The sequence below is a fragment of the Scleropages formosus genome, chromosome 20 (genome assembly GCF_900964775.1).
Source record: "Scleropages formosus chromosome 20, fSclFor1.1, whole genome shotgun sequence".
Lineage (NCBI taxonomy): Eukaryota > Metazoa > Chordata > Actinopteri > Osteoglossiformes > Osteoglossidae > Scleropages > Scleropages formosus.
The window spans coordinates 25,473,782-25,496,607 of record NC_041825.1 but is presented as its reverse complement, the minus strand read 5'-3'; the positions used below and the strand labels follow the sequence as shown (position 1 = coordinate 25,496,607).

Sequence of the window (22,826 nt, the reverse complement as noted above, 5' to 3'; positions counted from 1 at the left end):
CCAGCTGTATAAATGGGTAAATAATTGTAAGTAAATTAGCATAAGTTTATTTGGAGAAATGCATCAGCTAAATAAATGTGTTGTAGATTCCTACTTGGAGGGTTATTGTGTTCTGGGAGAGCTATGGTATAGTTAGTCCTACCACCACTTACCTGACTAAACTTAACCTTTATGGCTTTGTACAACTGCTCATCTGTAGGTATCATAGCCAGTTTACAGAATGATCCAGTGGAGGGTTCTTGCTAGTTTATGTTCTGAGGAAAGAGTCATTTCAGCAAATGTATATAAGAGGAGCTGCAGCATGTAGAGAAGTTTGAGAACTGATCTTGTCATTTGAAGGTTTCAGCTTTTTCTCAGAGCTACTGTGTGGCACAGGGGGTTGGTCCTGGTCCTGTTCTTCAGTGGGTTTGGGGTTTGAGTCCCGCTTGGGGTGCCTTGCAATGGACTGGTGTCCCCTCCTGGGTGTGTCCCCTCTGGCCTTATGCCTTGTGTGTCAGGTTAGGCTCCGGTTCCCTGCCCCCCATGTGGGGCAAGTGGTTTGGACGGACTGTGGGATACTAGTTATCTTCAGGTATCAGATTTTTTAGTTGTGACTAAATTTGAAATAAAATTAAATCTGAATTTCACTGTAGCCCTCAAGATGACATGGGAAACTGTAAACAATTCATGTCCATTTGTGGTTACTCTGGTGGAATGTGACTGCTAAACAAACAAATAATACCCAGCTAAGCAGAGTAACTTGCATACTGCACACAAACACCCGTACTCCTTTTGAGTGTCTCTGTAGCACGTTTACATCTGTTAGCAGTAACCTACTTTCAGTATTCCAACCCACAGCCAAAGGAGGAGATATGCTGATGTACTCTGTATCTCTCTTTCGTCTCTCTCATATATATACGAGAGAGGTTCCAGTTCTGATGGAAGTTATTTATATCTGTCTGCCACTCCTATTTTTTCTGGCCTCCACCATCCTCTCTCTGGACTGGAGTATGACAGACTTTTTGCAGTGCCTTGGATTAAGATTGCATGACGGAAAAGCACATGAACAACATCCAGGTTTTGGTTGGCAAAATATAGCATAAGTATGGAGACAGGGGTGGGTTGAGAAGAAAGCTAGACTGGAAGCAGAAGGTGGACACCAGCATGCCATGGATAAGAAGGAGGAGGAAAAAAGGGGGCTGAAGAAAAAGATAGTTTAAGAGCCAGAGAAATAGGAGTGAGGATGAAGGAGATTGTCTATAAATTCAATTCATAGAAAGAGGGAGAGGATGGGGTCAGATAATAATGATCAGGGAAAATAAAGAGGATGTGAAGGAGAGAGGAATCCATACTGAGAGAGAGTGAAGACCTTTTGAGAAATGATCAAAGAAAGTAGGGGAGTGAAGATGAAGAGTGACAGGAATGGACAGTGACAGTGACTGGTTACAAGGTTCAGAGATGGGAAGACCTATACTGTGCATAGTTTACTTCCATATTATTGTCAATGTGGGGGGGTGTGGTGGCGCAGTGGGTTGGACTGGGTCCTGCTCTCCAGTGGGTCTGGGGTTCGCATCCCGCTTGGGGTGCCTTGCGATGGACTGGCGTCCCCTCCTGGGTGTCTCCCCTCCCCCTCCGGCCTTACGCCCTGTGTTGCTGGGTAGGCTCCGGTTCCCCGCGACCCCATATGGGACAAGCGGTTCAGAAAGTGTGTGTGTGTGTGTGTGTGTGTGTGTGTGTGTGTATTGTCAATGTTTTTCTTAAGGCAAGCTGTTACACAGTGTTACACAGTTTATAACATCAGTCTTCACTTCTATATACACACACACACACATTTTCAGAACCGCTTGTCCCATACGGGGTCACGGGGAACCGGAGCCTAACCCGGCAACTCAGGGCGTAAGGCTGGAGGGGGAGGGGACACACCCAGGACGGGACGCCAGTCCGCCGCAAGGCACCCCAAGAGGGACCCGAACCTCAGACCCACCGGAGAGCAGGACCTGGTCCAACCCACTGCGCCACCGCGCCCCCCCCCCCACTTCTAGATAAATTTGTAAATTTATGGAAACTGTTCAAGGTCATGTTTTCAAGCGTACAAGAGCAGGACCAGCCAAAACTGGCAACTTGTGGTACACAAGTCTATGCCCTGAGGGTCCACCCCTCTTGTTTAGGCCAGAAGAGGACTCTGTCAGCTGTCTCTGTGAAAACCTGCCTATCAGTTTCTTCAAAGGTCTGTGAGTGTGTGTTTTGTTTGGACTGCTTTTCTGAAGCACTGAACAGGAACGTGGCTGACCCATCTAGGCTACTGTGCAGAGCTATTTTGAGGACAGGGAAGTTCCATCCTCCTTCCCTCTTTCTTTCAGAGAAATTGAACACATGTCCCATGTTCTGTACATATCCACTTGCACTATTTCCATTCTTCCTCTATGTTTTCAGCAGGGTGCATGTGAGAAAAAGTATATCAACAACATTTTCTGAGAAATCTAGTTGTGTTTGGCCCATCTCCTCAGACACAACCCCTGCTGGTATATCCTTGTCTTGTTCTGAAGGCTTTCTACAGGTGTGCCAGTTCTGGCATGCAAATCCCTGTGCTGTCTACCTTTGGATGTACTCATGTTGCACAGCTTCCTGAAAGTTTTTGCTCCTCAAGTTCAACCGTTGAAAACAGGGGCGATGAGGAAAATGGTGAGGTGTGCATTTTGATGTGTGACACGCATCAGGGTTGTGCTTTTGCCCAATTCATGGGAATTTCCATCACTTTTTTTGTCCTTCTCATGTGGCCATGGAGACTTGACTTTATCCTGACATAAACCAGGGGGTTTAGCTCAGCCGTGTAAACAGTTGTGTGCTTAAACTTATGTGAGTCTTCTAAGACCTGTGAGGCCCAGTAATCTTGCAGCAAGAGCAAAGGCACCATGTATCTGGGGCACGGCATTTGTGGATTCTGTCCTTTTTGAAGCCAGTCTTCTTTCCCTTCAGAAGCATAGCAGGACTCACACTGGTCGCTTGCAAGCTGTTTAACTATGCCGTTCTTTGCTTTCTGGCTTATGTTCATCTCAAGCTTGGCTGTGCTATCAGTCAAAAAGGTGTGTTTTCAGTCTGCTTTGGAAACCTGCTTTTTGGTGTGTTAAAAAACACAGACAGAGCTGGAGAGGGAAAACGAAGGGGAAGATGGAAACAGGCACGATGTCTTTTATCTTTTATGTAGCTATTTATAGCGCTGTATGTAGCTAGGAAAGAGGAATGCATAATTGAAGGTTCTGGCAACACAGATCACAGACGTGGTTTCATATTATTGAAGTCCAGAAGCACTGCACTATGGGAAGGGAAGAAGAATAAAGAGAGCAGTGAAAGCACTGGGACATCTGGAGGTCCACAGAGGCAAAAGGGGTTTGTTTAGTCCTCTGAGAGAAGTGGCCATCAGCCGTATCCTCTCATTTTATTAGTGTGTTCAGTAATTCTTCCACATACTGAGGCCTAGGCATCATTGCTTAGCCGGAAGAACGATCCCTAACTGCACTACCTACCGTGGATATCTACTCAGAAATTGGTCCAACTGTAATAACATCGCAGCACTCCAGTCTTTGGTTAAACTCACAAAAAGTCTTAGTCTTGTAGACTACGTCATACTATAGTACAATGTGTCTTTCCGGACATTAACCATAGTAAAATGTCTGGGTTCAACACTGGATTTATTTCTGCCAATACATATCGGGGTCCAAGAAGTTGGTTCAAACTGGATTCTGACTTGTCCTGCATGTCTCACTTTGACAAAGACAAAGGGAAGCAGCTGATGTAGCTAATGTGTCTTATTGGTGTCTTCTGCTAAAATATTAAACTAAGTGTTTACTGGGCATTTCACATAAATGGAAGCGCCTCCCCACAAAACATCACGCGTTATTGTGCCCTAGTTGCAAGTTGTGTGCTAAAGTTAACTTGCAAACAAAAAAATGGAAGATCTCTTGTGTTTTTTTAGTTGTTTCTGACTATGGTATGCAAGACTCATTCAGTTTTTTGGCAAAGCACTTATGACTATTTTTCTAAAGGAACGGTTTTAAAGCAAGATATAGTCACTTATCATCCTCGCACTTACACACAAGGATCTAAGCTTGGATAATTATCAATGGTTTGATAGCCAAAGTCAGACAAACATCTGACCTGAGAATCACATTTTTTTAAACTTGTGTTTTTTGGCATCTACGGTGAAGGAACAGCTCACCCAGTAGCAGGAAAAAAAGAAGTTGTGAAGCAAATATGGAACCAATAAGAGAAACCCATGTAAAAATTGCTAATGGGAATTGATTTTTTCCTTGGAGACTGACAGATCATCATGGCATATTTCCATTGAAATAGGAAAAATAATATGTACTGGAAAGTAGTTCTGAGTGCAGCAATAGTCGAATAATTCAATTTATTAGACCAACTTACAACAGTATTTTTCTACAGCAACACAGACTTTAGTTTCAGTAACAGGAAAATGTTGACTTTGGAAAGCTCCATGAACTGTGCAGGAAATAAATGACTGGCAATGTCCTCTTCTGCTCTTTATACCAACAGTAATGTCTTTTATGCACCTTTTTTTTTTAGTCAATCCAAGTGAGGATAGGATCTAGTAAACAGACCCAGTTCATTCAGTCAAGAAAAGAAACATTCTGGCCATCTTGTTGTGTTTATTTTGTGTTAATTTTTTGCCCAGACTTTTTGGGCAAAACAAGCCCAGTGTTTTTACACCTGCAGCCAGCTTGCATGCTGACATCTTCCTGGAGCCCGTCTGGGCCCCAGTAGGGGTCGACTGTGCTGAGGACATAGCACCCTCAGCAGTCCAGCGCATTTCGACCATGTGCTCTGCATTTAAGCACTTTGGCACATTGAGCCACTGTGGATGACCTCACATCCTCACCATAAGCTTGGAGTAATATTAATTAAATAATAATAATAACAATTATAATAATAATAATAATAATAATAAAAAAACAGAACAGTCCAGACAGATTGGTAGTATCAATCAAAGTGTGCAGAACATAGAATGTCCCACCTTCTGTCTGTCTCTCTTCATCTTGCCTCTTACTCTCTACCTCTGTTTGCTACCTGTGCTTTTTCTCTAAATCAGGAGTTCTTAACTCACGGTCCATGGGTGGGGGGTCCGTGAAGCACTGGTTGCTTTGAAAATTACACTAATTAAACAAACATTAAAAAGTACATAAAATATTAGTGTCATATTGACTATGAAATAATTCTATGTGAAGGTAATTTTACATGCGGCAATTTGACTGCAGTATTTTCTTCAGATAATTTCGTCAGGTTCATAAAATGGTTTGTCGTGTAGAAAAGGCTAAGAACCTCCACTCTAGATTCATGTTATGGACATGAAGGTTTTGTACCACAGTTTACACACACACACACAGTCTCACAGAAGCAGATCCACACACAGCGCTTCCCAAATGGAGGCAGGACTAAGTGAATGTACCTCAGGGTGCTAATGTTTGCTAATGCTTGAAAGCCTGGGGCCCTGTTGTACAGCTTCACTGCTCCGGGCCCCAGGGGGCCTCAGGAAGCTTGTGAAGGGCTTTATCTCCCAGCCACAATTACAACAACTCCCCATTCACTATCAACCCGTCCTCATTTCCCTCTGGCACATTGGCATGAGAGTCAGTTGCTGAAATTGGCCAAAAAAGCATGCGCTCATGCAGTTTTGAAAAGGACAAAACAGTCCTGTTTGAGACAGCCATTCAGACCTGTTCACAGGGCTGTGGCTTGAAACTTTAGGGGCTGTTGTCAGATGAGTAGTGTCCATCCTTTCTGCTCGGCCTTCCTCCGTTTCTCCATTAGGAGAGAAGTTAAGCACCATGCCAGCACTTCAGCACACCACAGGACTGGAATATGGTAGCAGTGGGAAATGAGCAATAACAGGGATCCAGAAAGAGCCACTAGCCAAACGTCACAGCCACAACACAAAGATGGTTTGAATCCCACTTGGGGTGCCTTGCGACGGACTGGCCTCCTGTCCTGGGTGTGTCCCCTTCCCCTCCAGCCTTACACCCTGAGTTGCTGGGTTAGGCTCTGGTTCCCTGTGACCCCATATGGGACAAGTGGTTCAGAAAATGTGTGTGTGTGACCAAGTTTGTGAGTCAGCTTTGCGCTTTTCCTGTTACTAAACCACAGGGTGAGTAAAACTGATTGTGTCTGAGAGTGTGTCTGTGTGAATACCGATACGGAGTGTGACACCTTTGTTCCTGTCTATCTATATGCTTGCATGTGAGTAAGATGCAGTGAGTGTGACATATTGGTGCTGTTTATGTTTGCATGCATTTGTATGTGTGTCTGTGTGGGGGGGGTGTAACAATGCCACAGCGAGAGTGATCCACTCACGCTCTTGGGTGGTGCCGGCTGCTGTGCTGCTCCCAGCATTAATCACGATCTAAAGAGATGCCACTACAGACATTTTCACTAAGTCCCAGCTCACAGGGGAGAGGCCCCGCCTTCACCAGCCGGTCTCCACACAGCACCAGGCCACTTCACCTTGTGCTCAGAGCCTGCAGTCCAACCATCTGTGATTAATGGTACTGGAGGAGCAGAGATTGTCTCATTGTTTCATTTCTGTAGATATTTTAAACTTTAATTTCATACTTGCATGTTTTCAAGCAAACCTATGGACTGAGGTTCTACACATCTGTTATAAAGAGCTGGAAATGTTTGCTGTTGCATTTCCAATTAAGGGTGGCATAGCGGATAGCACTGGTGCCTCACAACTTTGGGTTGTGAGTTGGGATCTTGCTCAATCTGTGTGGAGTTTTCATGTTCACCTTGGGTTGACACAGGGACTGTACTGGTGCTCCAGCTTCCTCCCACAATCCAGAGACATCTGCTTCAGATGAAGTGGTGACTAAATTTCCATTTGTGCGTCTGTGAATGAGTGTGTGTGTGTGTGTGTGTGTGTGTGTGTGTGTGAGTGTATGATTTTCCTGCAATGGGCAGGCATCCAGTCCAAGATATACCCAGCTTCATGCCCTGTGCTTCCAGAACAGGCTCCAGACTCCCACATCCCTGCATAGTACAAGTAGTTATTGATGATCGATAAATTTGAACACCTATATCACAACAGGCAGCCCCTTGGAGGAGAGTTTGAACCAACAACCTTTTGACCACAGCTCAGCTTCTTTAACTGTGTGTGTTTCTGTGATATGATCTACACTTCTCTGTGCCCTGTTTGTGTCTGACTGCATACACGATACAGGGAGCAGATGAAGAGGGGGCTCTTATTGAGACCAGAGCAGGACCACACACCTACATCACTTCTTCCACTCAGCCAGGAAGTCTGCGTGAGGCGGATGCTCCAGGCTGCTCAGGCCTGGCTGTCTCAGGCCATCTCAGAGCCATTTTAATTAAGCAAAGAGGAAAGACTTGTTGCTGGGGGCGGCACTGACATCATTATTCCCCCTTATTATACTAATACACGTTTTATTCTGCTGACGCTGAAATTTATCTACCGTCTCTGTGCACTGCCGCTCAGTCCAACTTCACTCTTGTTGGAGTGTTTCTCAGCCGTGCCCCCACCCAGATCCATTCTGCATTAGCGTTTTCAGGCATCTCGGTTGCCAAGATGTCAACGGTGCCTTCACAGACTGCCACGTCAGTCCCTATATAACTCTGCTTTTCCCCCTTCACCCCCCCCCCCCCCCCACTTTCATCTCTTGCTGCCGCCATCTCATTCTCCAAATTGAACTGTGAATTATTAAGGGTCCATTAAGACTTGCAGACAGTTTTAGCACCATGATTGAATATCATTTTCCGGTAATGTACCATCATGTGTTATATAACGGAAAAGATTACCGGCGGGGTAAGGGCATATGCCTTCACCACCGTCGTACCCCGCAGCACCCAGGGACAAACATGGGTGCCTAAGAGGTGACCTGCTCTTCCAGTCAGTCAACAGGACAGCACCACTGGTGGGAGATGGGTTAATCGCTCCCTTACAGCTTCAGTTTTTTTCATGGGACACATGTTGGCGCTCGTGTCTTAACACAGCTGCAGGTGTGTTACATTGTTCCTCGACTTGTGTAATGTGTCGCTACAAACTGGCATAGCTGGATTATGATAGAAACTATCATAACAACATAGCTACATAATATTTGCTGCTTGGCCAGCTAGCCGTTTATCCATTTTAAAAAAATAACTGATTCTGTTTTTTTCAAGTAGGGTTTTTTTTTTGTTTTTTACAAATTTATTTTCAGTAATAAACATGCAGGTTGATTGTAAAAGGTATCAAAATCATCTTTTTATAGATCTTTTTAAAGTTCAGATTAATGATTCATAAACTGCACCATCCCCCCAACTCCCACCCCCCGCTCTCGGTGGATGATAGAGGAGACATAACAAAACGAGATGCAAGAACACAACACAAAATGCATTTCCCAGCATCACTGTTGGAGATGGGTTCTTGGCCCCTGGCCTGACCCTGAATAGGCTGCACGTCTGTCTTCTCCTCAGACATGTTAATATTCTTTCTTTTGATATTAAAATTCCACTTTATTATTATTTCATATGTATCCCTAGAATATATTCACAAACACTCTGTGACTAGATTTGGCCATATTGTCTCTTTTGTCCTCAGTATTGTTTTGCAGACTCCATGCAGATCACACTATGGGCAGCATGTGGAGTAGTCCTTTGAACTTCTGTCTGCATTTGAAAGATCCAGGTTTGAATCGGACTTCCTCCTGCAGTACCTTTGGCCAAGATATTTGTCTTGAGATGCTTCAGTAAAAATAATCTCCATAAATGGGTAATTCATTGTAAATATATATATATATATATAGAGAAAAGTGTCAGCTAAATAAATAACTGTAAAGTCTTTGTTCCATTAAAAAAATCTTTAAGTTAAAGTCTTTCAGTAGCCTGTTGGGTTATCTTTTCAATCACTGCATTTCTTAACACAGCTGCAGGTGTGTTACACTGTTCCTTTTTTTAAAATACTAGCTTGTCTGTAAATCTTTAATCTCATAATATGTAATTATATTATTAATGGCACATTTGTGGCTCATTAGCAGTGTCTTTACCAAATATTTTTCTGATCTCTTGGTATGTCTGACTTGTACCAAAACAATACTCCATTAAAGCATTGGCATGTTTCCATATGTTTACATTATGTTTCTCGTCAAATTTGGAGCACCTCTGGCTACTCTGCCAAACAAGCATGTTTTATTTGTTAATCACTTGTGTCGTGAGTCACCAGGCTCCATTTCTGCCGCCCCTTCCACTCGTCAACAGTAGTTACATGCTGGGTACAAGAATTGGGTCTGACTCACTAATGATTCGGCTATTTCAGACCATGCAGGATGTGCCTAAGTTGGTCATTTATAGCAGACCCCAAAGCGCATTTTATTTCCTGATGATTACTCACTGGACTATTCCTTCCACCAAGCATGAGTCCTTACGAGGCGGTTTGCAGTGCCCTCCGAGTGATAATCTCAGCTACCAACTTGAGCTCCCATATGTGACTATATGTGTCAGCGTAGTGTGTGTATGACTCTTTATGTGTGCCTCAGTACACAAATTAACACCCAAACGGTGAGTGTAATTAGGATGGAATGAGTTTGAATAAGATGACACTGTAATTAGTAGTAGAGCTTTAACAATGCTTCGACACCATTGTGACTAAATTAAACCTGCAAATATTATGCAAGAGAGGTCTTTTATATGAGAGGCTTTATCCTTTTGCATGATAAATGTAGGTAGCATAGTGGGTAGGGATGTAATTTGATCATCTAAAAGATTCCTGACTTATGTCCAGAGAAACACTAGTACAAGATCCATATTGTTTTGTTTTATTCATTTAGTTAACATTTTAGCAAAACCAGCAGCTGATAAATATTTACCATTTTAGTTGAGGGTTGGTGCCTTGACTGAATGCTACAGCAGAAAGTGGGATTTGAAATTGGGTCTTTCGTGAGCAAAGCCACCTGCTGGCCCTACATATTAACATTGAACCACATTGTTTCAGTGTAGTGTGATGTTCAGCTGACAGGTATATTTTTAAGTTAGAGCTAAGCAATTACATGACAATTTGAAAGAAATAATAAACTTATTATTATGTTATTGTATTAGAATAGGGGGCGTGGTGGCGCAGTGGATTGGACTAAGTTGGTTCTGCTCTCCAGTGGGTCTGGGGTTCAAGTCCCGCTTGGGGTGCCTTGCGACAGACTGGCGTCCCGTCCTGGGTGTGTCCCCTCCCCCTCCGGCCTTACGCCCTGCGTTGCCGGGTAGGCTCTGGCTCCCCGTGACCCTGTATGGGACAAGCGGTTCAGAAAGTGTGTGTGTGTTAGAATAATTGTTATTGTTAGTATCAATTGTAAATAATAAAAAATGGTTTTAAAACTCATCTCTTCCGGACTCGCTTCACCCGTGATCTCTTAAGTTCATGTAAGGTATAAATGTTCATGATCATGCTTCGATCAATCCTTTACAGAGCCACTCCTGTAATGCTACGTAAATGTTTATATGTTATCTCAAAAAAAACTCCCAGAAAGGTTATTAGGAATCAGCGGTATTCTGGTAAAGTTTTATGCAGCTACTTGCGTGATGAAAGTTGGTGCATAATGGTGAAGGAAACAAACTAGCTGTACTTAAGAGTCACACATCTGCAGCTATGTCTCTTTCTGCTAATGCAATGCACAAATTGTATTTTCTGTGAGATGTACGTCGCTTTGGAGAAAGTGTCTGCTAAATTAATAAATGTAAATGTAGGTGTAAATAAATTATGTGTTGGTACCCAGAATAGAGCTACACTGACCATGTACAAAATATGATATATGTCACCACTGAGGCTAAGGAAAGGGTGTGGTTGGATAGCTGATAACATGAAATTTGAGAACGGGACTGACACACCGGAGCCTTACATGTCACACCGTATCTGTTCATACAGACTGGAGTATGGCGTAGCCCTCCCCAGCTCTTGCTGCAAACGCTGTCACCTCTCCTCTGTTACCCATTTGCCCCTCATATTCCTCTTTGTGGTTGCTGCCATCCTTGTCATTCTGTCTTTTGCTTTCCCTGTCCACTTCCTCCTGCGTGGTGGACAGAACCCCGCTGCTCGCTGTTGAGTTCAAACAGGCCAGCAGGCTGTGCTTATGCCATCTGTAAAGTTCGGACACCCACGTCAAAGCTGCAAGCCTACAGCTGTGTTATGGCCTCGTCAGGCTGAACTAGCACTGTGCCGCGGCCCTGATGGATGGTGACTTCCTGCTTTGTGACGCTAATCGTTGTCACTGATTGCAGTGGGAGTGTGCTTGTGCTTTGCTGTTATGTGGTCGTGGGAATTCCCTGCATTCAGTTCTGCTCATGATGTGAAGGCTATGAAAACCAGTTTACTGTTACTTGACTGATTAGGTAATGTATCAGTTATTTAAGATTGGTTGTTTGTTAGTTCTGGACCACAGTTATTTTAGAAGGAATGAACAAACGAACGAACAAACAAACAAATGAATGCCTGTTCTATGCCATTTGGGAGAATTCCTTGACATGCCATCTCCACTCCCTTTGAATGGATGATTCTCACAACCATCATTGCCAACTGCATCGTCCTGGCCCTGGAGCAGCACCTTCCCATGGAAGACAAAACTCCCATGTCTGAGCGCCTGGTGAGTCACTACCTCCGTGTGCTGAATGAATACCGACACTTTTACGTACATTCTGTAACACGTAACCCAGACTGCAAAGAACAATGCACATATTCAAATGGTGACTCTAAATTACCCGTAGTTTGTGTGTATGTGTGAGTATGTGTTATTGTCCTGCAATGGACTGGTCTCTTGTCCAGGGTGTACTGTGCCTCACCGTATGCTTCTGGGATAGGCTCCAGACCACCACGGCCCTCCTCTGATCAAGTATTTGTTTAAAATGGGGGGAAAAAGGGATATTCACACACAAAAATCCTGCTTCTGCAACAACAGGATGACACGGAACCCTATTTCATCGGCATCTTCTGCTTCGAGTCAGGCATCAAAATCCTGGCGCTAGGCTTCGTCTTCCACAAGGGATCCTACTTGCGCAATGGCTGGAATGTCATGGACTTTGTGGTGGTGCTCACCGGGTGAGTTTGAAACATGCATGCACGCACACACAAATTTATGCACTCTGCAGAAGCAAAACTGTGACATGATGGATCATAAGGTGTTAGGTAACAGGTTGTATTAAAAAGGTAAATAGAAGGGGCAGTCAGTGTCACAGTTTGGACAGGAAAGGTCAAACTGCCCCCAGCAGGTGATGTGGACATAGAAATTAGATGGCCAAGGGACTTGGGTGTCCCTTTAATCAGTTCAGCACTGATCAGCTTGTTCAGTGTGCTTCACACAATAGGGGTGCTCACTGAGAATCAGGCATGTATAGTCAGCACTTAGAAGCATCAGCACTTCTCAGGAATATAAGGATCCAGCAGCAAACAGTTTTAACACCAGAGAGCAAAAGACCCATCTCTCCCTCTGCTCTAGAGTGTGGACTCTGCAACACACGTGTGATTATGGAGGGGCACAGAAGGCAACATGGAGATGGGAGCAGATGGGGTGGGCAGCAGAGTTAAAAGCTGTAAGACTTAAGAAGTGGTCGGATAGGGTTTCACCAGTGATCCCTAAGAAGGTCAGTGGGATGGTTTAATGCTGCTATGTGTACATACAGTATGTGCAGGTATGTAATTGGGCAGCAGGCGTAGTAGTTAGAACTGTTTCCCAGCAGACAGACAACCCAGGTTCAAATTCCAAATTTTGCCGTTTTACTCCTGAATAAGCCACTTGCCCTAAATTAACACTAACCAATGACAACTGGTAGTACAGTGGTTAGAGCTGCCACAGTTGTTGGTTCAAGTCTGAACTCCACCTGTGATGTTGCTTAGTAAGGTACTTACCCAAAATTGCTCCAGTAAAATCATGCTGCTATATAAAAGGGTAAATAATTTTAAGAAGGTTAACATAGTAAGTTGCTTTGGAGAAAGGTGTTAGATAAATGAAAAAGTGTAAATTGCTCTAGTGAAAATAACCCGGCTGTATATATGTCTGGGTGGCACAGTGAGTAGCGCTGCTGTCTCACAGTGCCAGGGTGGTGTGAGAAGATATGGGTTTGATCCCTGCTCAGTCTGTGCGGAGTTTGCATGTTCCCCTATGGCTGTTATGGTTTCCTTCCACAGTGCAAAGATATGCTGTTCAGGTGGACTGGGGACTAAAAGTCACCCATAGTGTGTGAGTGACAGAGAGAGTGTGTTCTGCTGATGTATGAATGAGTAACCCATTGTAAGTAGTGTATCTAGCAGTGTAAGTCACCTTGGTGAATAGTGGGCTGATAACACTACCTAGAGTTTATTGGAAGATGCTTTGGAGAGAAGCATCTGCTAAAAGAAGTAACATATATCTAAATTATTATGTGTAACTTAGTGTACCTGGTACTGTGAATGGTTTTGAAAACTGCCAATTTAATAGAGTAACTAATCATAGTACATTCACACTGGGTATGTGATAGTGAGCTTCACACTGAAGGAAAATACACCAGATCTCAGAAGATTCCATAATAAAAAAACAAATGCAGTACTATCAAAGAACTAGTCCCTTAAAAATAATCTGTATAGGTATATATTTGAAAATATTTCCATATTGCAAGGGTACTACAGTATAAATTCTACATTTACCCAGGTAAGCATGTTTCCTTTTTATATTGTGTAATGTTTTTCAGAAGAAAACACATACAGTCACTGTCTTCTTGAGGCACGGCAGTGAAAATACAGTGCAGAGCCAGTATGACGCTGTTTAATGACAGCGGCTCCTTTTTCCCTCTCACTCTCGTGCCTTAATGAACACATTGAGACACGGATGCGATCACAGCTGAGCTGCGGGGGAGCCCCGGCCGGGGCGCTGCCGAAATGTCACCCCATCCCCCACTGCTTCCTGGAGAGAATGAAAAAAGAGAGAAGGAGTCAGGGGAGGGGCAGATATAGTACAGAGGAAAGACAGGGAAGCACTATGAATGGAGCAGGTGAGAGAGGCATGTTGAGAGTGAGGTAACAAGTGAAGGAAGCAGTGAGAGATGAACAGAGGACAGAGGGATGGGTGAGTCAAAGCAGAGGAAGGGGGATTGCTGAGATGACTCAGGAAGGGTAGTTGGAAAGGAGGAGAAGGTGGTGGGAAAAGAAGGATTACAGGAGTTGAGCAGGAATAAATGGGGGAGAGGGAAAGGCAGGTGTGGAAAGAATTAAATGAAAAGGCACGGATTACATTATTAAGCTGCTTGGCAGACACTTTTATCCAGAGTGACTTACACAGGTTACATGTTTTTTTAGCACCTCATCCATTTATCCAGCAGGATGTTTTATTAAAGAGGTATGGATTAAGTGCCTTAAGTACAATAGCAGCTTACCTTGTGCAGCCTAAACCTCCAGCTCTTTGGTCTCCTGCCTGGTTTTCTGACCACTACGGTCCTTGGTGGTGGAGAATGTAGAGCAAAAGAGGCCACAGGACTAGTGTCGTGAGGGCAGGAATTGTAACATGCGGGTCCTTTGGGTCCTTTGGGCTCAGTAGTTCAACACAGCAAGAAAAGAAGACTGTTGTGAAAAACAGCATCAGCAATTCAACAATGTGAAGAGGAAGAAAGACTCAGAGAGGGTGGAGGGCACAAACTCTGTCTGTGTGTGTGCTCTGCATTCATGTTTTTCACTGCTGTGCAGTAAGTTGAAGGAACCCTCTTTTGCACATGTGCATGAACTGCATGAACACACACACACACACATTTTCTGAACCACTTGTCCCATTCAGGGTCGCGGGGAGCCAGAGCCTAGCCTGGCAACACAGGGCATAGGGCTGGAGGGGGAGGGGACACACCCAGGACAGGACGCCAGTCTGTCGCAAGGCACCCCAAGCGGGACTCAAACCCCAGACCCACCCGAGAGCAGGACCCGGTCCAACCCACTGCACCACCGCGCCCCCCAACTGCATGAACAAATGCACAAATATACACACACACACACAGACACATATCCACACAAATATTCGTACAAACAGAAGCAAGTAGCACATACACACGTGCTGACATCCATAGGTATATACATATTCAATTCAATTTGTTTTTATAGAGCGCTCTTATCAGGCAGTGACACAGAGTGCTTGAATACAGGCATAAGGTAAAGAAACAAATACATCGAAGACAGTTGACTACACACACACATTGACTGAAACCGCTTGTCCCAAGTGGGGTCATGGAGTGCCGGAGCCTAACCGAGCAACACAGGGCATAGGGCTGGAGGGGGAGGGGACACACCCAGGACAAGACACCCCAAGTGGGACTCAAACCCCAGACCCCACAGAGAACAGGACCCAGCCAAGCCCACTGCACCACCACACCCCCTCAGTTGACTACAGACATAATAACATGATCAATGCTTTTATAAAGCTATAAGTATGCTTACTGGCCATGGAGGAAAGGAAGAAAACACTCCCAAATGAAAGTCGAGGGAGAAAAAAAACCTCTGGGGGTCCAAGTGCCAGTGGCTGCCCACCCCTCCTGGGCATTCTAGATTAAATAAGACTTCTAAGTAAGATTACAGGTAATGATGGCATTGTTGCTGTATGATAACTTGATTTCCCAGTTCAGCAAGGTACGCCTTGTATACATATATAAGCTTGCAGTAACTGTACACACTGTTCAGTGGGATTCATGCACAACAGGGTACACGCATAGCTCACCCCAATTTTCACAGATTGACAACACATGTACACACTCCAGCATAATAAAATAATACATACTCAGGCCAGCACAGACAAACACTCACAGTCTCAGATGCCCTCATTAGGCATGCTAGGCTGATATTCCTTTTCGTAGCAGAGTTCTTTAAGGATGATACAAGACCATCCTGTTTTCTTGTCTTTCCGGCAGTAGCATTGGTGCCTCTGGTTGCCATTTGCAGGTGGGCTCAACGATGCTTTGCTTGCAACCATTGCTCACATCCAGACAATGACACAGGCATATTGAAATATTTTGTACCAATATTGTTTTATTAAAGGATTATCGCCTGATTCTCACAATAAATAACACATCAAACTCACACGTATTTTGTTTGTGTTTGCTGTTCTGCTTAATAGCTGAGGACACATTAACTATGATATAATACTGCTGATGAGTATGAGCTTAGACACTACAGTCTCATAATCTTTAACACTGATCCATGTACACACGTATGTCTCAACTCTTTAATGATGCTTATCTCAGTAATCTGACCTGCCCCTAAAAATTAACCCTGTGCTCCCAGATTCTGTACTTGATCTTTCTCCCTGCTGTTGGGAACTGAGTCCTGTCACTGGATCTGAAACCCTTTATCTTGTGCTGAGACCGGTCCTTAATTCTTAAGCTCTGTCTTTGTTTCAAAGCCCTGTCCAAGGTCCAGAACCATGCCCTTAGATCTGAAGTTATTCCAAAGCCTTGTTCTTACTGTTGAGTTCTGTCCATGGTTCTGAAGCCCTCTCCTTAGTTCTGAAGCCCTATACCTGGTTCTGGAATTGTACTGTTGCCCCAATCTCTTATTTTGAATCTGCTTTTTAAGTCCTGTCCCTGGTTCTGGTCCTTGTCCATTGCTCCAAGGTGGCCTCCTGTGGTCGTGCTGGGAATCGTGACTGTGCTGGCTGCTGTTGCCACGTCAATGTGTGTGACTTCACTGTTGGCGTGTGAGAAGCCAAGTGCTGACGGAAAGCGAAAACGAGAGAAAGAGAGAGCTTCCTCATACATTCCCTGTGCACAGTCCTGTAAAATGCTCACACAGCTTCTGTGTTACACATTTACATTAACATTTACATTTATTCATTTAGCAGACGCTTTTGTCCGAAGCGACGCACATCTCAGCAAAAGTACAATTTTTGCATTACATTGAGAGAATGAGACATAGCTGCAGACATGAAAGTCTCAAGTAAACCTAGATTGTTCCCTACCACTTGCTGCACTGAGGTTCATCGTTCAAGTAAGTGCATAAGACACAGAACAGACAAATCCCGATACCCACGCCAATTCTTTTTTTTTTTATTAAATATTATACGATACACAAATGAGCAGTACCAGAGTAATGACTGAATAAAGGTTGTATCTGGGGAAATGTATGATCCCACAATTCTGGACTTCGCCAAGGAAAAGTCGCACCTGTCCCTGGGCATAATGCCTCCAGCAGTTAAGAACGCCTGAGAAGATACAGCTTTAACAGTGTTAGAGTCAGAGTTGGTGCTACTGGTAGACCCAGAGTTCACAGTGGAAAACAGAGAGAAGTAAAGATCTGTTATAAATCATAGCAAAGAACTGAAATTATTTACTAGTAGTGTACATACCCAGTGAAGGGTTTGTGTTTGTCCATCCATGCTCTTGTGTTGAGAGAGCTGGTTTGTATACTGAGAAGTGGAGACTGAAACTGCAAACAGCACAATCAACTCAAAGCAAACTCCGCTTTCCTGTTCACTATACCCTTTGACTCCTTGTTGCCAAGGTTGAAGTGCCTCACTGTGCCGAGTTCTAAAACCTGCCCTATCCACAGTTTATGGTACAAGTCAAACATAAAATTGCTGGCATTATATTCCATTGATTAATCCATTTTCATTGTGCAATGGTGTTATGTGATGTAAAATGAGGTTAATTTATTTATTTTGACACCTACCTAGATGCAGGTATATTGTACCCACCACACAAACTCTTGGGTCCAAATGCCAGAGGATGTCAGCAGTTCATGCTGATGCAGCTGGGTTAACAGAGACACTTCACTACAGGTGGGAACTTTGCAGATCTAATATAATGAGACCAGCACGTGGCTAAGGGGGGTGCAGTGGCGCAGTGGGTTGGACCGGGTCCTGCTCTCCGGTGGGTCTGGGGTTTGAGTCCTGCTTGGGGTACCTTGCGATGGACAGGTGTCCCATCCTAAGTGTCTCCCCTCCCCCTCCAGCCTTACGCCCTGTGTTGCCAGGTTAGGCTCCGGCTCCCCGTGTGTGTGTGTGTGCGTGCAGCAGGTGGCCAAGGGGAGAGTCACACTTGAATGACTGCATAGCAGTGATGTCCGTGTAGATGATGGCAAGGGCTTAACACACACGCATATCTGCAGATACATCCTACATAATATTTACAGGACTTGTCCCTACCTAACAACTGACTCCTCCCAACTACTTGTTCAGGCCATGGTGACATCCTGTCTGGACTACTGCAACTCTTTCCTGTGTGGCCTTCCTGCTACTGCCATCAAATTTCTGCAGCTGATACAGAATGCTGCTGCACAAGTTGTGTTTGACTTGCCAAAGTGTTCCCATGTATCTCCTCTACTCATTTCTCTATCACCCCAGTTTGAATTCTTCTTTCTCAGGTCTCATTGAAGAAATTTCTTGAAACTATCCCACCCCTAACACCCAAGCTTTCCCCCTGTAACACTTCCCTCCTCCTGCATTTAAGAGAAATTAGTGTAATGCAATAACATATACAAGGTTATCAAGAAGAACTGAGATTAAGACTGAGATTACTTGTCCAGGCCATGGTGACATCCCGTCTGGATTGCTGCAATTCTCTCATGTGGCCTTCTCGTTACTGCAATCAAACCTCTGCAGCTGATACAGAATGCTGCTGCATGATTTGTGTTTGACTTGCCAAAGCGTTCCCATGTATCTCCTCTACTCATTTCCCTGCGCTGGCTTCCTATAGCTGTCTGGATCAAATTCAAGACCCTAGTTATTGCCTACAAATGCATCAATATAACTGCTCCCAGCTATTTACAAGACTTGATCAACCACTACACCCCAACCAGACCCCTTCGCTTGCCTACTTCTGCTCGCTTGGTGGTCCCACACACAAAAAGTAAAGCACGGAGGTTCTTGGTTCTGGCTCTGTTGTGGTGGAATTACCTCTCCCTCTCACTCAAAACTGCTGAAAGTCTGTCTACATTCAAGAAGGGTCTGAAAACTTTATGATCATCCCCAGATAAGCCTTTACACAGCTGCTACTCCTGTATTGTATTTAAATGTTCGTGTACCTTACAAAAAAAATAGCAGGAAGGTTATCATGATTCATCTATCCTGTGTTTTATGCACCTACTCCAGTGATGAACATCGGTGCATCATGTGGAAAGTAACAAACTAGGTTTACTTAAGAATCAAATGTCTGTAACTATGTCTCTTTCTCCTAATGTAATGCACAAATTTGTATTTTCACTGAGATGTGCGATGCTTTGGAGAAAAGCATCTGCTAAATGAATAAATGTAAATGTAAATGTAATACTCTCACACATATGCAAACACAATGTTTGTTTGCATGAGAACTGAGAGTGCCCTTTATCCTACCCTCCTCCTCTGTCTCTCTCCTTCTCACACACACAAGCGCACACATGCAGATGCACCATGCTACATTCACATTTACATCACTGGGCAGGGTGATGCTGAGAACTTGTCAGTGATTGCTTTGACTTGTCTCTGTAAAACAAAGCAAAGTCATCAGCAATGAGGGAATGCTACTCACAGGGACAGCATGTTTAGAGAGAGAAAGGTGGGGTGCTCTCTGCTAATAGAGGAACATAAGGTGAGAGGAGCATAGGATCCAGCCAACAGACAGGGACTCCTGAAGAGAGAGCTCAGTAGAAAGAGAGGAAGCAGTGAAAAGGGAGGTAGGGAGGGCCTTTCCTGATTGGTGCATCCATCCTGACCTTCCACTTACAGGATAAGACAACACTCAGCGGGCTGGTCTTATAAAACTTGGGGCCAGAGACAAGTGAGTGGACAGATGGTGGAGCTGGGAAAAAGACGGTAGTGAGTGTGCCTCATCATGAATTTCAGCTCCTTATTGGTTCCCAAAAAATGAAAAGTTTACACACTGAAACTAGGAGTTTTAGATTGTAGCTTGTCACCAGTGTTGAAACCAGGGCTGTCAGTGGTGTTGATGTAGCTATCACTGATGTCGAGACTAGGGCTTTTCATAGTGTTGACACTATGCCTATCGGTGATGTTGTCGTTGGTGTGAAGGATAAGTCTGCCTGTGGTGTTGACACTAGGGCTGTCAGTGGTGTTGAGAATAGAGTTGGTGTCAAGGGTAAGCCTGTTTGCCTGTTCACAAAAAGCCTGTCAGAAAAAATAGAATAGAAAAATATTGAGAGACAGATATGTAATGCAGCAAAACATTCAAAGTTACATTTTAAAAACATAATTCCACAATTTCTAAGCATTTCCTAAGAAAGTTTCTTTCTTTGGCTTTTCCATCGATCACGCAGTTCAACATTAGAACAGTTTAAAGTGCATCATGTCAATTAATTTAATTAAATTGGTGTGTACCTGAGGGGGTGCGGTGGCGCAGTGGGTTGGACCTTGGTCCTGCTGTCCGGTGGGTCTGGGGTTCGAGTCCCGCTTGGGGTGCCTTGCGACGGACTGGCGTCCCGTCCTGGGTGTGTCCCCTCCCCCTCCGGCCTTACGCCCTGTGTTACCGGGTAGGCTCCGGTTCCCTGTGACCCCGTGTGGGACAAGCGGTTCTGAAACTGTGTGTGTGTGTGGTGTGTACCCCACTTTTTGTACATTTCACAGTGAACACCAACATCACACCCTGATTGACAGCAGAATTTTTGGTGGTATTAAGGGTAATTCTCTCTGGTGTTGATACTGGGGCTGTCAGTAGTGTTGACAATGAAGTTGTTGTTGGTGTTTAAGGTGAGTCTTTGGTATGGATACTAGGGTCATCAGTCATACTGAAACCTGCAGATAACACGATAACATCACCATCCAGGGAACTGGTGCTTAGATAGTTGCACGCCACTTGGTATTTTTACTTGTAATGCATAAATTGTACTTTTGCTGAGATGTACGTGGCTTTGGACAAAAGCATCTGCTAAATGAATAAATGTAAATGTACTTGCAGCACTGACTTTCTCTGTCTCATATCAAATGGAAGCATAACCGCAACAATAATTTCATTGTACTTTTTTCATCCAGCTGAACTGCAGGGTCGAATTTCCAACCCTCTGTGTATGCCATTATCTTGAGGAGCCTGTGTGATAAGAAAGCAATAACCAGCCGGTTGCCACTCACCCAGCAGTTTTCAAAAACAGCCGGAAATCAAAGGCTTGATTCTTGCAGGCCTCCAGTGGTCACAACATAGACACTGAGTCATGAGGGAAAGGAGATAAATAACCTGAAATTTTACTTCCTCATACACTTTGAGCTGCAGACAAGGAGGGGGACAACAGCCTGTTTGTCAGATACCAGAGTGGGAGGAGAATGTCAAAGAGCAGTTTAGGGACTCCTAATGCCGCAGTCTGAATATTTGTACATCTTCAGTGTTTTATTCAACTGGATAAATCTAAAGTGAAATATTTGAGTTCATACTGTATTTATAACAATAAATTAATTAGTACACATAGTTTAGTATAAATTAGAATAAATTACTACAATTCTTAGTTCTCATTTTAATACAAAACGAGAGAGATTTCTTTTTCTGAAGTAGTCTGAAAGGCCGAACAAGAGTGCACTTGTGTGGAAGAGAAAGGTATATTTGCAAGTATTAAGAACAGTAGCACGTGTGTCAGGTGGCCAGGTGGAATTGTGCACTGGGAGACTGAGCACAGCAGGGATCTGAGAGGACAGGAGTTCACACTGAGAGAACACATGGCAGTGCCATACTGCTTCCCCACACACACACACACACGCTCAGACACATGCACATTTTCCCACAGTCATCTGCGTACACTTAGAGTGACGTATTCTCATAAACACATGAAAATGCAGCTGTTTCCAAGTTTGAGCTTTTCCTTTTCTCAATGCTTGTTTGTCAGAATAGAGATGTATTGTGAATATACAGGTATGTGTGTGGTATGTGTTCATGTTTTATGACTTTACTGCCACCCCAGACATCAGTGTGTGCACAAAAGTGTGTGTTCATCAAATGTTATTTTTGATCTAGTGAATCTGTTCTTGTGTGAGCAGAAGGGTTCTTTCTGTCTGTGTGGGTGGATGTGTAAGAGTGTGTTTGTTTAGGCACTCGTGACTTCCAAGTGAGTCTTTATTTTTCATGTGGCACAACAGCAAATCTTAAAGAAAAAAAATCTACCCAAACGGACCCTCCCTTCTGTCCTTGTTGCCACGGTAATACTAAGATTCTATCAACGAGCAAGGCCCTTGTTGCCTAGGAAACAGTTATGAATGAGAGAAGGCTGGTAACCATGGAAACGATGGGCGAGTGAGGGATGGCCTGTTGCTATGGCAATACCATGAACGGGAAGTGACAGTGCTGTGTGATGCTGGTGAGAGACTTGATCATCAGTCATCATCATTAGTCAAAAAATCCAAGTAACTCAATCAATAAGCAAGATGTTTGACTATCACACAGACAAAATGTGCCATTCGTGTATCAGAACACAGTGTCTCTCACATGTGCATGCACATACAGGCAGCCACGCTCACGCCAACTCAGGTGCCCACTGTACGTAAGCGGATACAGGGGTGTTCCCTGAGAAAATGGGATTCAGTTTCTGAAAACAGCATTTGGCTGTCTGCACTGTGCTGAGAAAGCAAAGCAAAGCCAGTGTCCCTCAGTCTAGGTTTGTGACTTTGATTTACACACACGCACATTCTACTAAAGATAATTTTATATGTATATGCCCACACACTTACAAGCTGGATGCACACATATGCATGCACAATAAATGTAATGCAATACCTGTCCTAGCCAAAGGTTCGAGTGAATGTGTTGTTTAATCGAATGCTTAATGTTTGTGAAGTTATTAAGGTGAAATGTGGCCATTTTGAGGAATTCAGTATTTTGAGAATATTTTTGTTGTTGTTTTAAGTGTTTACAGAAACTTAAGCAGTAGAAAAGTAATTTATTTAATT

General features: G+C 43.9%; 1 protein-coding gene across 16 annotated transcripts in view; it reads left to right on the top strand.

Moving 5' to 3' along the window:
• LOC108927499 (voltage-dependent P/Q-type calcium channel subunit alpha-1A-like) overlaps positions 1-22,826 on the top strand; it is a 120,138-nt gene that overhangs the window by 15,253 nt on the left and 82,059 nt on the right. For all 16 annotated transcript variants that reach the window (XM_018740836.2, XM_018740842.2, XM_018740835.2 and 13 more), the window contains 2 exons: positions 11,507-11,612; positions 11,925-12,064. In XM_018740836.2, coding sequence (XP_018596352.1) covers positions 11,507-11,612; positions 11,925-12,064 — 246 coding nt within the window. The remainder of the gene's footprint in view (positions 1-11,506; positions 11,613-11,924; positions 12,065-22,826) is intronic.